The sequence below is a fragment of the Andrena cerasifolii genome, chromosome 2, assembly GCF_050908995.1.
Source record: "Andrena cerasifolii isolate SP2316 chromosome 2, iyAndCera1_principal, whole genome shotgun sequence".
Classification (NCBI taxonomy): domain Eukaryota; kingdom Metazoa; phylum Arthropoda; class Insecta; order Hymenoptera; family Andrenidae; genus Andrena; species Andrena cerasifolii.
This window is the reverse complement of record NC_135119.1, coordinates 11481964-11498772: the sequence shown is the minus strand read 5'-3', so window position 1 is coordinate 11498772 and position 16809 is coordinate 11481964. Positions and strand designations below refer to the sequence as shown.

General features: G+C 38.4%; 1 protein-coding gene and 1 long non-coding RNA gene across 2 annotated transcripts in view; one reads left to right on the top strand and one right to left on the bottom strand.

The window, feature by feature from the left end:
* The window catches only part of LOC143366441 (UBA-like domain-containing protein 2), a 36897-nt gene that overhangs the window by 2904 nt on the left and 17184 nt on the right, over nucleotides 1-16809 (bottom strand). The window contains exon 3 of the mRNA XM_076807541.1: nucleotides 511-604. Coding sequence (XP_076663656.1) covers nucleotides 511-604 — 94 coding nt within the window. The remainder of the gene's footprint in view (nucleotides 1-510; nucleotides 605-16809) is intronic.
* LOC143366444 (uncharacterized) lies at nucleotides 1295-10792 on the top strand. Its single transcript, XR_013084731.1, has 3 exons — nucleotides 1295-2099; nucleotides 2199-3039; nucleotides 10665-10792. It is a non-coding gene; the product is annotated as an uncharacterized LOC143366444 (long non-coding RNA).

The window sequence follows — 16809 nt, the reverse complement described above, 5'->3', positions numbered from 1 at the left end:
GCTTTTATCCACGACTATTTTTTTAAATACAAATTTCAACGTATCAAAATTTACATTTCTAGAAAAAGACTATTAGAGCATGATTGGTTCGAGTCCTGCGAATGTACAATTGTCACTGAAAAGTTAAGAGATTCTGAAATACGAAAATGGTAACTCAAAAATGACGCTGCGGTGCAGTGAACTCCGTGTGACCAATCTGTGATTATAAGTTGTGTGCACGAAGGGCAAATGTGAGAATAAAAAATATTTAGAGAAAGAAGCACGTAATATACCGATAGTAGGTACAAGAGTTGAAATGTGGGAATGTTATTTCCCAATAAACTAGCCTACTGAAAAGGATCGTGGGAGCTATGTCACCCGATAGACTGGATGGAACAAAGGGGCCATTGGGGAATGTTGGAAAAGGCAGAAAATGTGTGAATGCGTTGAATAACTACCGCGAGCCATAAAAGTATGACGTAAATAGGTCCTAAGGAGGCGTTATACACAATAAATAATACTGAAACTTACCCAAGGGAGTTTTGTCACCCGCGGACATTTTGGAGAACGCGAGGAGCGCGTCAGGGAAGTTCGGTGGCGTCGCTGGTGTATTGCAGGGCGTTATCTACAAAAGAAATGGATTTTTATGATTACGAGGGACCCCGATGATACCGTCGATACATCTGTTTTATAGCTTCGTTTGTTTACGTTCTTGTAGATCGCGTGCACGACTATTCAGGTCGAGACTAGAGCGCATGACTGCATGGTCATAAACATAGATTCTTTGTTTAAGGATCGATACCTACAATCAACCCCTTTCATGCCTTCCTCCGCAAGGTGTATAAAGGGAGAGATTCTCACGGAACAAGAATACCCTCCCATCGTGGGCTCCAGGGATGCATAAATTTGAATGAAATACGTGACATCAACACGTCTCGCGCCGCAGCTGACACTTATCAAACTTGCTAAACCGCAGGCGAAAGTTCTTGTTTCGATTTAGAATTACACTTTACGAAAACTGCTGTGACTGAAAATCCACTCAACTTTCTGGTATGAAGTTTTAATTCGTGATACATAACACGCCAGACTCTGATTACATTAATATGTGTTTTATATTCCCTAGTAAAAAATTCTACATGACTATCAAGTGATAATAGGAAAAGAAAAGGAAAGAGAAGATATCGAGATACACTAATACTCACAAGTTTCGAATTGTCGATTTTCGTTAAAATCGTATCGTACGACAAATTTTTGGTCATTTTGATGTTAATGCTTCAATAATTAGTTGTGTAAAACATAACGTTATGGACAGTGGCGGATTTAACAGGACGGTTGATGAGTAGTAGCCGCTTAGGCCCCTGCAGAGAAGGCCCAAGTAAGGCCCCATGGCAAAAAAAAAATTATGATCAGGTATAGGTATCCAAACACTACATTATTTTTCGTACTACTACACTTGGCCCGTTTTTAGTAAACTACCTCTTTATTTTCCCGAAAAATGGGCCCCTGCTCAGAAGGCCCCCCTAGGGCCTTATCTTCAAAAAAATTTACGATTTTAACCAAACACTATATTTTTTTCTCTACTCCTACACTACTTTTTGGTAAACTACCTCTTCATTTTCACCCAAAAATGGGCCCCTGCTCAGAAGGCCCCCCTAGGGCCTTATCTTCAAAAAAATTTACGATTTTAACCAAACACTATATTATTTTCTCTACTACTACACTAGTTTTTGGTAAACTACCTCTTCATTTTCCTGAAAAAAATGGGCCCCTCAGAACGTTTGCCACTTGGACCTTTTTTCTGAAATCCGCCATTGCTTATGGAGGGTTAAAAGCAGTTGATGCGAGCTAAAAAAGACCGCCGGTTCGTATAAGGTGTCAAGAAACATATTTATTGACTGACTGTATAATGTTTTCCAATATTCGCTCAAAGTGCAAAGTATTGAATGAACAGCATTGTATACAAGCGATACATTCGATCTGCCGAATCTACTATTACTGGAAACATCAGAACCTTTCAGAATGTCGTAAATAACACACACTGTTTACATGGGATTCCTGTTTGGAAGTACAGATTGCCATCGCACATACAGTACCGGTCAAAAGTATTTGATCACTGGTAGGTAGGTACCGTTTGATAAAAGAAAACAAATGGAACGTTTTTCTCTTTAGCTTATAACAACGGTCTCATTCTATTTTGTTAACCGCAAATTACGTTTCAGCCCGTAACTACCCTAGTAGTGGGGGTAGGGCAGAAATAGTATTCTTTGAGGAACCTATCGATTGCTGTACACCAAGTTTAATTTGGTTTGGGGGCACTTTGCTTACCAGGCCAGTTCTGTTTCCGAGCAAAACATCAGACGAAGCAAGCCACAACATTAATACTGGGAATATCTTTGATGGTTGGCTATCAGTTACTATCGACAGTAGAGTCCAATCACGTGAATGGACCCACTACTAATTAATGACACCAGCTCCTGCGGGGTTCAATCTCGGAGTGTCGAAGCCAAACAATAACACGACGACCGTCAGCTGAAGAGTCTTGTAATTCGTCCAATTTCTTCGACGATTACCCCCTCGAAGAGTTACAAACGTTATCCACTGTGGCCGAGTCGCGCCCGCTTTCTGCTCGTGTTTTGGCAATACGGAACAAGACATTGGTACCACCTGTCCGGCTAAAAATACCGAGCGAGTATTTTACGTAAGCCGCATCGAAGCGGCACAAATCTATGGATGGGTGGGTGGATGGGTGAAAAGGGAAGAAGATAAGTGAGCTTTCTGCGAACGAGAACCCGTCGGCTTGTTAAGGTCGTCGAACCTTCAGGACCTGGACGCGACGTGTTCGGCGTATCACCAGCTGGGCAGCACGGACAATGCAAGGTGCGCGAGTGTGCGTACCGCCGACTGTGGTTGCATAAATAAACAGAAGGATCCACCTCCTGAAGAGTTTAATAATCGCGTTCCTTTTAAAAATAATGCGAGGTACTTTTCAGCATCATGTTGGAACATCTTGGAACACATTTTGCTCCGATACTATTACATTTTGCATAAAGAAAGACGAGGGTAAGCTCTTTTACACTTTCGCTCTTATTCCTTACTGTTTACGCTTAAGGATGTATCGGATATACAATATTAGACGAAAGTATATGAATTAACTATTTTTTATTATTTTAAGTAGAAAACAGATGATTAGGTTTAGGGTCAAGTGAATCACCGTCGTGTCCGCATTTCTACTCACCAAAATTTTATAGAAGGCATTTTATTTTTTGTTTATCATTATTTTATGCTTTACTGTTGTGTTATGAAACATCTCCATAAAAGATGTAACTTATTTTAACCTGAAAAGGCAACGTATTATGTGAGCAGAAATTGGTACAAATGGTGAGTAGAAATACGTACATCGCTATTTTTCGTGAGCAGAAATACGCACATTTAAAACATTATATATAATTACAAATTACTAGTAGTTAAATATCTGAAAATATCTTTCTTAAATAGTTTTCGACTGGTTGATTTATTATCAAAGAATTAATCAATCACTCTGCAAATTTTGATCAGAAACAAATTTTTTACACCTTCTTTCTGACAAGTAACCTCTTAAATGAGCGGAAATTGGGACATTCACCTTAACCCAGTTCCGAATAATGTTGGTCACCGCAAAGCGTATTTCTAAAAACAGCTTCCGGGAAATCAGTTGTAATTTTGCAATAACTAAACACTTTTATACCAAAACTTAATATAATAACCTGTTAAAGTGTCCCTCATCTGAATACAAAAACGCTTTGCATAAAAATAAATTTCCAAAGAATCGTTCTTTGTTTACCTCCTGACTGCGTGTAACCGCTTAAATAAAAGCATCTAATCAGGTAGTAAGTGCGTACAAGTCACGAGAGTCTTGTTAACAGGAGTCTGAACTTCGACAATATGTACAAAACAAATGAGGTCAGATTGTGGAGTGAAGCTTAAACCTTGCAAGTAGAATATTAGAATATTATTCTCGAAGAAATATGCGCTGGTTAACGATGTTACAGCGTATTAACCCGTCAAGCCGATACGCCGTACGCGTGCTTGTACTTACGTCCGCTACTAAACGATCTTACCTATACACAGTTGTTCCCGGTTAAGTTGATAATCTCTAGGTCCGGAGATCTTTTATTCGGGGAGGTAGGCGTGCGAATTTCACACCTCCGATTTCACGCTTCAGTCGAGTTTTATGACTTTCGGAGATCGAGAGTAGGGGACGGAAAGAAACAAAGATAACGTTGGCTTTTATGGGGGTATTCGGGTTTAGACGGTGTGATTTTTCTGCTGATTTTACTATTTTTTTTCTAGGCGATGAGAAAAGATACAGTACTGACGCTTTGTATACACCTTTATTCATTTTTTGGCTGTTTAAAATCATAAGGATTATTTAAAATCGATGGCGGAAAGTTAATTTTGGTTAATAGTAACCAGTAAGCATTATCGATGATCCGAGTTTTATTTTGATTACCGCTAACCACTATCGACGGCAAATTTATTTTCTGGTTACATTCGATCATTGTCAATTGGAATTAACATTACTGATAATTAAATAAACCTGGCAACGTGAGAAAAAAAATTAATTATAAAGCTTACATGTTTTATTAAGCAAAAATAAACGGAATTAAAATTGTATGTGAAACAAAGAATAGGATAAAAGATAGTGTAGTACAATTTACTGTTTTTTGCTTAATGAAATATATAAGTTTTATAGTTAAATTTTTTCATGTTGTCAATGAATATAATTATCAGTAATCTTAATTACAATTGACAATGATCGAATGTAACCAGAAAATTTTTCCCCGTCGATATTGGTTAGCGGTAACCAAGAAATTTTTTGCTGCCGATAATGGTTATCAGTAACTAAAAACAATTCCGGTCAATTCCGTCATCGATAATGGTTACTGGTGGCAAAAAAAATTTAATCATTCATAATGGCTAGTCGTAATTAGAAATCAAAATTAATAATGATCTATTTTTTTTTTAACAATTTCTTTGAGGTTTAATAATAAACTATGTAGCTTCTATTTAAATAAAATTCTATTTTTACTGAATGACTTTTTTCCAAAATTGTTTAAAATAACATTTTTGATCTTTGCTCATAACGTATTGATGTGAATTATAACGTTTTCAAAAAGTAAAATCAATTCATTTTGTTTCAAAAAGTAAAAGTAAAATCAACGAAAACCCTCGGTTAATTATCCTGAAAATTCGATTTATTTCTCTTATAAATTTTCTTAGCTAACAATTATTTTTAAGGCAGTACTAAAACACTCCGAGCAATAATTTAATTACCACCATAGCGTTAGCTCCAGGTCACGTAAATAATTACAGGCTTGAAGAGTTAAGTAAGGGCGTGTGAAGGGTATGTACAGAAAGAATTTTAAAAAGATAAAATCAATGTATAACTCCATTAAAAAATTAAAACTAGCATATAAATACGCCAAAGAACAGGAGCGCCCTTGAAAACAAATACCTACATCATTATTTCCTTAACAGATTATACTTTTCACCTATCTTTTTAATAAATGCTTTTTTTAAACCTATATTAATAACATTGCTCTCATTTGTACCCATAGGACATATGACACTACTCAACCACAAAATCCAGGACCACACCTTCATAGAAGCGTTGTCACGGAGCATAATGGCCTGGCCTTATCACGCGGGACATTGTTGTGACTCGCGAATGATATTTTAAACTCCTACATTTCTAACCTCCACCTATCTTTCTCCAAGCTAGTGTTATCTCTACCAGGCGAATATACATATGTCTCTCTGTCCGACAGCTACCAGTCGTGAGCCGCCGAAGCGTCACGCGCGAGAAAGCCTTACACCAGCGACGCGTCGTACTCGAGAAGAATAAGAAGACAAAGAAGGCGAGGCGCGAAAACGTCTGAATCAGAGGAAGACGGAGAATCTCATCGTCGGATTCGAACGAAACGCTGTCGTTCGTCCAGCGTTGGGCCAAGATTTGGCACACAGCTTATCGGAATGCCGCCGACCGAGAATAGTAACGCACCTAGCGACTGACTGTCTGCCTGCAGTGGTTCTCTGCCTTTCATATCGCTTTGAAGTACACACGGCCCGTCGAAGTTGAGCCGCGCTCGGAGCGAGCAACGGCCGGCGAAAGAAGCGGCGCACGGAAAGAAAACGAAATCGCGCGCGACCGCCGCCGTGGCGGGACGTGCCAAGGTGGAACGAGGTAGATGGGAGGAAGCAGCAAGCAGCACAGTTCGCTTACAAGGAAACATTCCCAAACCCGAACATTCTGATTTTAATGAAACTTCGTGCGGATGTGGAGCATATTGGAGTGTATGCAAGCAGAAATTCTTTCTCTCCGGAAATTCACTCCGAAGGGGTGAAATCAGCCCTTAAAGTTACTGGGTTTCTCCGGTTCTTTAATATAACTTTGTAACGATGCGAGATAGAGCAAAACTTTGAGCGTAAGAGTTGTTCAGTTTTTTATACTCTATCACACTAGCAAAAGAAAAATACAATTATATTTAAAAAAAAAAGGGAAGGACGCGATAAGTTTAAGGGGTGAGTTGACCACTTTCGAAGTGAATTTCCGCAGAAAAGAAATTTCTCCCTGGGTATCCCAATGTGCTCTACATTCGCACAAAGTTTCATTAAAATCAGAATTTTCGGGTTGGGGTGTTCCCTTGCGAGTCAAAGCTGGTCACGCCACGCTGGCCTTGCGTGTTTTTCGTTTACTAATTAGGCCAAATAGGCGACTCATTGTTGCGCAAACGGCTGGAAACAGACTGTGAAATTAATACGACCCCTCTTCGGCGAATTAAATGGGCTCTAACAACTACGGCGGGTAAGAAGACAGGCGGGCCGCCGCGATCCGATCCGCGTGTAAATTGAAACGTGTTTAACAACACGGCAACAGTATTTCGATCGATAGAATTATCGCGCCTGCGACGCGCGCGGCTCGTTTAATTGACAATTAACACTTTCATGGCCGCCGCCACGTATGCGCGATTATTTCGAGCCGTCACTTTCCTTGAGCTTAAGAATTCCGCCACTTCATCTCATATTTCTTACCGATAAAACTATCTCGTTCGAAGGTTTATATTCTATTTGTAATACGCTGCTCTGATGGTTTTCAAGAACCAAAAAATAGTTGGGAAATTACCAGCGGCCGTAGCCGTGATGGAAAACACCGGTTCTCGTTAGATCACCGAAGTTTAAGCATCACGGGGTGGTGTACTGGGGAAAGATGGGTGACCACCTTTCTCCCGGTGCGCTGCTGCTGCTGGGACCCGAAGGAGAGAGAGAAAAAAAATGGGACTATAGTTCGTTGGGCAATATAAGCAAAAATGCTTGAAACGCCATCCTGTGTACAAACACAGGAAAAACAAAAATGCAAAATGCAAAATGTAGTTGGGAAATTTGGAACAGATCGCCAGAGGGCGTAAATTTGTTGGAAAAAGTGCGACCATGCACATAGGAATATAGGGACGGAGGAATAGTTGCGGGGGGTGATATCCTTGCGGGAGGGGCGACGAGGTAACATACGCCTTCTTTCTATTGGCTACTGCGTCGCACAAGCGCAGTGATGTGTAATGATGAACGTTTGTCGCGTCACTGCCCAAAAGCCACCGCGTATAAAAAGCTGTTGGTTTGGGGGAGCCTTTAATTTCAAGATGCATTCTGGGCGGACGTTGTCTGCTGCGAGGACGAAAACGATCGTGACCACTTCAGTCTTTATCCTCAATGACTCATAGTTATACCATCATGCCTATTGTAATATATCTATAACTCCGTCCCCTTAAGTCGTGTTAACTGTTAAAGGAACCTAGTGGATGATCTGGGCCACGTGTAGAGCAAACTGTCTTTAGACCCGCTAACGCTTACGCTGCAGCTTCAAAATCGGGGAAAGTTGTAGCTCGACATTTTGGAAACTAGTTTCAAGAAATTGAACGAAACACTGAAAAGAAAAATTTATTATTGTTAGATTCGTGGAAAGGACATCTCCCTCGAGAATTTACAACAGCTTCTACCAGAACACAAGCAAGTAGAAATTTTAAGTATACTGAAAAAAACCAACTGATTTAAGGGGAAACACCACTGTGACAGCCGGAAAAGTAAGCCATTTTTAAGATTTTTTTTAGGTATAATTTGCAGTTTGCATAGAAAATTTGTAGTACCTACTTTTAGTACGCTGTCTTAAGAGACTATATAAAAATAAATAAATAGAAAAACATGTATAAATTTTAATATATTAATTAATCTTCTAGACTCCCAACGCGAGCTGGTCGAATATATAACTATGGAACAGCAGGTCTAAAAACAAATTTCATTTTTTTTCTATAAACTATATGAGTGTAGCTTCCGTTGTACTCTCTTTAGAATAGTATTCTCTGTAGAATACTACGTAAAGGGAAGTGGGGGGAATTTAATAGCATGCTAGGAAGCAATTGGCATTCGGGTTGATCAATGGAATGACGTCGATAACGCGAAAGGCAAACGCGCTGTGACTTCTTATTTTCCTTATCAGGATCTTACGCAATAATCCGATAAAAGTCGAAATCTTCCGTAATGTTTATTTTTGCTTCCACGGCGCTGATAACGAGAATGTGCATCGTAACGAAGCTTGATTCAAACGACTTTAACAGAAATCAGTTTTAGAAAAAATGTCAAGCCCCCTTTTTCCTTTGACTTCTATCTTATTTATAAGACAGTTTTACGCAGCGATATCAGCACGATAATGATAAACAATATAACGGTTGGGTTGTGTACATTCACGTCCACGAATTACACGCGCATGGGGCTTTTCTACGCTTGATGTGCGCTTCGCGTCTCCACCGATCGACATGTGCATGTCTATTGTCTAACCTCCCACGAAAGCAGAGTACTACATAATCTATTATATTAAACTAGCTTTTCTAGCCGACTTCGCCTGGAATTTAGATTCTGATATTATCTTTTCTTTTGTTTTTTTTGTTTTTTTTTGTGAAAATAGTCACATTCATCTAGATTGGCCAGGCATAAAGAGCTGAAGCACATTTCGTGACCCCAGAGTTTACCGATCGAAAGTGTTCAAGGCAACAGCAGACAAACACAAACATATAAACTTTCTGCTTTATATATTAAGATTTAGTATTTAATAGTTGTAAGCTTTAGAATAATAAAGGCCTGTAAAAGGAAAAGTTCGCCTGGCTACTTGCTAACATAACGCGGGCCTTGATTCTTTCTGTGATAGCTAAAAATCGGTTGACACCAGAAATTGAGTAAATATTTCAGTATCACTTGTGTCTTTGTTTTATATTAATGGAGATTTTTACAGATTACTTGTTACAAAAAAGAAGTATCCCATTATATTGAAAAACTCATACAACGATCAAAATATCGTGGTGTGAATTTTGGTAGATAAATGAAAAACATAAATCCAGTTTTTCTACTTCAGTTGTTATCTGCAAGATCAAGACGAATTTTGCCTGCATGTTTTTTTTCTCGGCGATCCATATACGGAGATTAATGTGTGATAAAAATAAGTATATAAAAAAATTATGTTAAACGATTTTATTTAAAAAAAACACTAATAAAACTTAAAACTAAAAAATGCACTAAAAATTAAAAAATAATTCAACATACAAACAGAAACAGAGGATCGAAGCTGAATAAAATAGTTAAAAAATCATTACAACTATATTTTTTATACTCTACACATACTGTCTATATTGACACCTTCAAAAAGTCTCGTAATACCTGTCGCTCGAATTTAACAAATCCCAATTTTAATTCGATAGATCTATCGTAAGTATAACACGCGTAAGAAATTTATCAGCATCTCCTACGACACGCTTGATTTCATTTCCTGATTGCTGAACGTTGATATTAAAGATTACTTCGATAAACAAATTTATAAAAAGATACAACCACAAATTTATCGAACATTTTATAACATGTGATCAATTACCAACAGTTAGTATTGTGGATAATTTACTTAATACCTGCAAACAGATTGTGCGGATGAATATAACAAGGTTACCAAACGATATCCAATGATACACGTACGTGGATAGAGCGGAATTAATTTAATAGCTATTGATTACTCCTTCCATTTGCAACCCACGTAATTTGCAGATGTACCATGTAGCACACGGTACACATTGTGATTTAATTTATTACAAAGTTAAATTGTGATTTAATTAATGTTAAATCACCAAGCCGAACCATAAAACACTATGTTTGTTTCCTGTTAATAATGTTATTATTTTAAGCAAAAATTGTTGGTTTAAGCCAAGTACCTAATGTTTGGAACGCATCGTTTGTAAATGTCTCTAATTATTCTTAAGCAATGTGAATTATACGATACGTTAATGTGTATATAAAAGCGTAAATTACGCTTATATACTTTTACTTAGCCTAGCATAGATACGCATCCTTAACTAGAAAAGTCGTTACTCGTTAAAAAGAAACGTAATAATTAATTACTGAATGCACGAACCGCGTAATTACACAATTCGTTCTATTATATACGCGAGTAAATGGGGAAAAAATATATTTGAATTGCATGTATGCCTCTACACATTTATGGTTTTATAGAAATTAAAAATCCCATTTTCTAATTGGTTCTGCCTAATATCTTAAATAAATAGTGATTTTATGTAATTCAAACGGCTCTTTTTAATTAAAGTGTTGGTTCTGTTTAGGATTTCAAAAGGTGACTGGCTTTATGATGTGGACGTGACTTCTTCGCTAAATAAATTCGTCTGCTCAATTATTGCGACCGTTATCATCTGGCGTCATTTATGTACAGGAGAAAATTCGAAATTTCAATTAGGACGTGGAACCCTTGGAGTCTCTCCTGGCGCTCAATAGCGATTCACCACAGATTACAATTAATTACGCTCAAAATAGCTTCTTAATTAAAATAAATAAAAATTCTTGGTATAACACGTTTAGCTATATTCTCAAGATATCATTCATTTTGTGTATTCTATCATCATACATACATGGTGTACCATCAAAAACAGAACCCGTTATTAACTAACAAAGAGCCAAAATAGGTTAACGCAACGTACAAAGAATAGTGTAAAAAAGAATTTATCATAAAATTGGGACTGTTCTTCCTATTATTATAGTACATTTTTTATACGTCTATTCTTTATACGTTACTTTTTTTTAAGTGAAATAAACAAAGTGGCAGTAATAGGGACCCTGTCAGTAAATGGGACATCCACCCTAGCATTCACCGTGAAGGAAATGAGTCGATATATTCAGAGAAATAAGTAAACTAATAAATTAATTTTTTGCAATTGGCGTTTAAATTTCTGTCAAAAATTCAAATGAGACGCTACTGCGAGGTCCCATTTCCCATACACATACATATACGCGTATATTTACAAACGTTTTGCTTTTGTTGCTCGCAAACATTTATATTCCACAGTAATAAACAGAAACTTCTTCTAGATTGCCGATAAACGTGTTCCATTTACATGCGTACACCGTGTTTTACATACGCCGATGCTTGAGCAAGAATGGCGGAGAGAATTTTGAACGCGGGCTGCTGTATATTCAAAAGGTGACGCAACAGCCCTGTACGATGGACGATTTTACGCAAGAAACGACCACTGTTTCCGAAGCTGTGCCTGCGCGAACGAGGCGAATAACCTGTCCCGATGGAATTAGCGTTAAGCGTATTTCTAGCAGCATCCAACGTCATCGTTACGCTCCTATATGTACTTTGTAAAAGCACAGTCGAACGAGCCTGAAGAGCATCAGGTGTATACGCTCGCAGAATGGCGCGTTTAAAAGTAGCACGTAGGAGGGACTTCATTGCTCGCGACGCGCAAATTTCCAGGGAACTCGGGTGAACGCGTGGCACGGTACTTTTTCATCCGGTCCGTGAATCATCCAGGCAGCAGTCTACACCCGATACATTCCCCCAACCGACGATTCATACGATCGCCAGCCGGATGAAAACAACAACAACAACGTTATACGCTCTATTCTGACCGCTTGTCTGGCATATCGCGCACCCCTCTGTGCCAGGGGAATGCTGCTGTGTTCGTCTCGGGGATAAGGATGGCCCCGGGTCAGCGTTCGCGCGGAGATCCATTCCTATACGTATTCCCTGAACTATTAGACCCTATTAGGCAGACCTGCCCCGCGATAGATTGCTACTCCAGCGAAAAAAGCACCGATCAATCATTCGTACAGAGTGACGATCCCTTATTCCCATCGTCACTTTTGCTGCGATTTATTAGAGTCGTTCGCGTGTGACTTTTGCACGAAAAAATCAGGATTTCGACTTTAAATAATCGCCACTTTGTTTTAAATTAATATTTCGGAAATTCCTTAAGTTAATCAGAGGATACATTAATGTACTAACGAAATCTGTTTTGGTTTTTGATTTTAGATAATCTGGTTCCGAATGGCAGTGCTCACCGCAAAACCAAACTTTTAAAAAGGCTTTTTGGATGTCGGGTGTTACTGTATTATAAACGTGAATATTTTTCTACGAAAAAATCACCAAATGTTCTTTAATTGTTGCTTCTTTAAGCGCAAAAAATTCTGTATAAATATATGCTTCCGCTTTTCCAAAAAAAATTCACAAACATTCGCCTCTTTTCTGCCGCCTGACTGGGTATAACCCCTTAAAGGTTAATGTGTGATTTTCCACTTTCCTGTGTATCCTGAAAACAGTAATAGATGTATTCGTGAATATTAAATTTTTTATAAAACAGGAGGCTTTTGTTATTCAGAAAATGCCTACAGAAAGTTCCACTCACTGTCACAAATTGTATTTTAAAATAATTCTTTATAGAATTATAGAATTTGTGACAGTGAGTGGAACTTCGTGAAGGCATTCGTTGAATAACAAAAGCCTGCTGTTTTATAAAAAACAAGTGAACAAAGGGCGGCGAAAATCATTTTTGCCCAGAGCGGCAGAAGAGCTAGGCTCGGGCTCTGCTTGTAATTTCCGCCACTGAATGGCAATGTGTCTTTGTAATACGTTGTTAACGGATTGCAAGGTCGACGATAGTTCCGGTGGTCAGCTACAAACTCGACTACTCTCAGGAACAGTGCCAGCCGCATTCCCATCTCAACACTGTTGCGACCTATTCGACCAGACATCATGCTCTGCTCCGCTTGTGTACACGAATAAACGTGCTCGTATACACGGCGCAGAGTTGCGAATACACGCACGGTCTATTTGTGCACTTTATTTCGATCCATGATGCAAGACCTGCTTTTTACATAAAGCAACATCCCTGACCTCTGTGTGACCGACACAAAAAAAGTGTGGACTTAATACCGATCTCCTGCTATTTTTGCAACTAGGTGCTTTGTTTTGTGCTTGTGTTATTGGAATAATTAGTTTTGTTTGTCAGTCATTTCTGTTTTCCTCAAAGGAAGGGAAAGGGTGAAGTAAACTATGGTACAAAATCTACAAGGAGCGTAGCTTTTCAACAGGTGTAAATATTTACCTCTTTCAGTGCCAAGCATACACCGCGTGCGGAAATACTACAGTAGTATTTGTTAAGCATGCTCGCTGAACGCCCATAGGCGTTTCCCGCGTAAGTGGCAGACACTGACCGACGTAGGTTTCGTAGCGCTGACAGAGTTGTTTTCTTACTTGAATAGTTCAAGTAATGAAGTTACTTGAACTTCGTGTTAGTCAGATGCACCTGTGCTAGACAATTTTTCAAAACCAATTTTTTTCGTAAACAAAGCCTCGCGTGAAAATATCTTATTCTGTACTTTCTACTTAAGTATTTTTTCATGTAGAATCAATCCATGAATCCATAGTACGAGCCACCTTATATTAGCACTGTGCTACTTTTTTTCCTACTAAATTCATTCTTTCCCCCTAATCTTCCCTTTTTATTTTACTGAATTCAATTTTTCTTATCGACCATTAAAAAATTTCTTTATTGGAAATGTTTTCACTCTACATCGTTCGATTTCAATTCAACGGCCAATGCATTTGGGACTTCAATGTTTCGTGGTGTATCATTCTTCGTTAAGAATAGAAACCACGATGTTATCTCTGTTGAAAATTTGATAACCTGGACTATGTTTATCTGTCTATAAGTATTTCTGAATATCATCGCGGTGGTTATGTGTACCTGTATGAAAAAGTTCCTCGTCGTGAGAATGTTAACAATGACAGCATATGTATTTCAACGTCATTGAATTCGGCGAGGTCGCCCCTATTCCGAATAATTACCACCTATTATTATAAAAAAACTTGAAACGTAATTGCTGCCATGGAATGATTAACTTGGTCAGTTTTACAAACAAGCCAATGACACGTGCACCATGACTCATTTATTCCACTAATCGATCCTTAGGATAACTTATTCTTGTGCCTATAATCGACGCTTCAACGGAGAAACATTCTACTTTTTCGATTTCGCGTTTCACAGTTCATTTGCGTGTTACGTCCGCTCTTGCGAAACGCGTGTTTCCACACAGCCATAAACGCATCCCATTATCTCCGTATAATATATTTTCATTATACCATTGATAATGGAGTCTTGTTGAATCCACAGCAGGCATCGCAAAAGGCGGTGTGTATCTTCAACAAAGCTTACGCTTACTGAAGCCAGAGATAAGCCTGATATTTAGGAGCGTTTAAGGAACCTTCGTCCAAGCGTAATCACACTGATCGTGGGTGTTGCGATTCTACTCGAGATAAAGAGCTACTTGTATCATATTTTCTGAGCAGCGTGACTTCACCTCCTATATTCGAGTGTGTACATGTACATGCGACTGCCTTCGTGGTGATAACCAAGGAAGAAACGTTGCCTGCGAAGGAAATAGTTTGCGTCAAGATCGTACGTCAACCGCTATTTCATTACCACGTACTTGAATTCTCTGCAAAACTAAATTCTATTCGGCATTTTAATTCTTCTGCTCTTTCATTAAATATGCCCACTTTTAGTCAGGTTTATAACAGCACACTTCTCGCATTTGCACAGTGATTTTGTAATAATATAAAATGAATATTTCTTGTATATTCGAAAAAAATATTTGCATCTTAATCTAGAATAAGTATTGTATGTATATTTAAATATCAAAAAGAGATTGAATATCTTTATAACATTTGATGTTTGTGTATTCAATATTTTTTGCTACTAAGGTATTTGTAGTTTTCTTTACATTCTCTTGTTATTGTTTCTGCTAATGACTCTAGTGCAATAAAAAGCTATTATTGTTATTTGGGAACTGCGAATATTTGAACAAATCATTTGCATGGTGCAGATGGCAGTTTGGATATGAGTTGGTGAACGTAGTTTTATTAAATTATTTTATAAGTGAAGATTGATATTTTACTGCGATAGCAAAGTAGTGAAACAGTTCAAATTTGTCATCATTATTTTTTATAATCTGAGCAGAAATACTTGTATCATTGTGGAATAGCCTGACTTACTGAAAAATGTAATCGCTCAACTTTCAATTTCTGAAACTATAATTATACATATTATACGGAGTTGTTGACTTAGTTTTTCTTTATCTAACCGAATATTAAATATTATGTACGTTCCTTATTAGTACCGCTTCTTTAAGAAAGTAAAAATTTTAAAATCACTATACAATCAAAATCTAAAATAGAATCCTATTCTGCGATGTGTATGGGTCAAAATAGACCCTGTACCCACTGTTATCGACACGCGAACCATTTCGCCATTTAGGGATTAAAAACAGATGGCCTTGAGATTATTTTTAAAAGCGAAAAAGTATAATTTTTATTCGATTAAATTCCATGGGGAAAAGACTAGAACAAGTGTTCTCTGCACTGTTACTTCCCAGAATAAGCAGCTTGGGTATTATTTCAAATGGCGGCTATCTTGGGGCACTCTTTAAAAAGTTAGGAGGAGAAAGCTGCAACGTAATGCGCAAAATTATAAATGGACTAAGTAGAAGGGGATAAAATCCTGTGAAGGTCAGGCACGCGACGAATTGATTTTCTCCCGCCCCTACCGGCTGACATTACAAATCTACGGGTCGTTTTCGTCAGCCTACGTCAACGGACCTATTCCTTGCAGACAATCCACTCGCATAATTAGAATAATTATTCTGCGCTATGTTCAGTTTAAAAATAACCCTGAAACACGGTACTCAATTCTGAGTGCACTATTACGCCCGACCAATGCCTTTGTTTTCACTAGTGCGTTCTACAAATTTTAATATAAAAATGTTGAAATCAATTTTATGGAAACATGTTGATTAAAAAAATTACCTGCTGCTTTCCAATGCTCCTCAAAATACCCCTCTCAAACCTCTCAGAACTGAGTTTTCGTGTTATAAATACTTTCTGATTATCTAGAGATTTGCAGAAGTTTGTGATGTCAAAGATATACCTAAGCACTGCTCTCACTTTCTCGGTATTAATAAGGCCGATGCTAGAAATACGTCAAAAGGTGAAGCACAGTTTTCGAAATTCCCGCGTTTATGCACGAACTAATCGGGAACCCTACCGCGCCGACGGAAGGGGCGGCGGGAAATTTTGAATTACCCGCGCGTGATCTTGTCGCGGCATCGCGTGAACGAGCTCAATGAGTAAAGTCAATTCACGTGATGCGCCGTTGATCTTTTCACGTGACACAGATAAATAAAGCCGGCCGCTGGGGCGGGCGAAAAAGACGGAAAGGAACGCGGTCGCCGTCGTACGACGGTCGCGGCGTTGCAAAATGGTTTCGTATCGATTAGATGTCGTTACGAACATAGGGAACGATCGATGAACGGCTGTGCCTTCCGCTGGCCTTTCTTTCTGTGGGGAAGTTCAAGAAGGGCCAATGTCAATGCTCGACTGTTATCGAGTTAAAAATGCAAACTATTTTTTTT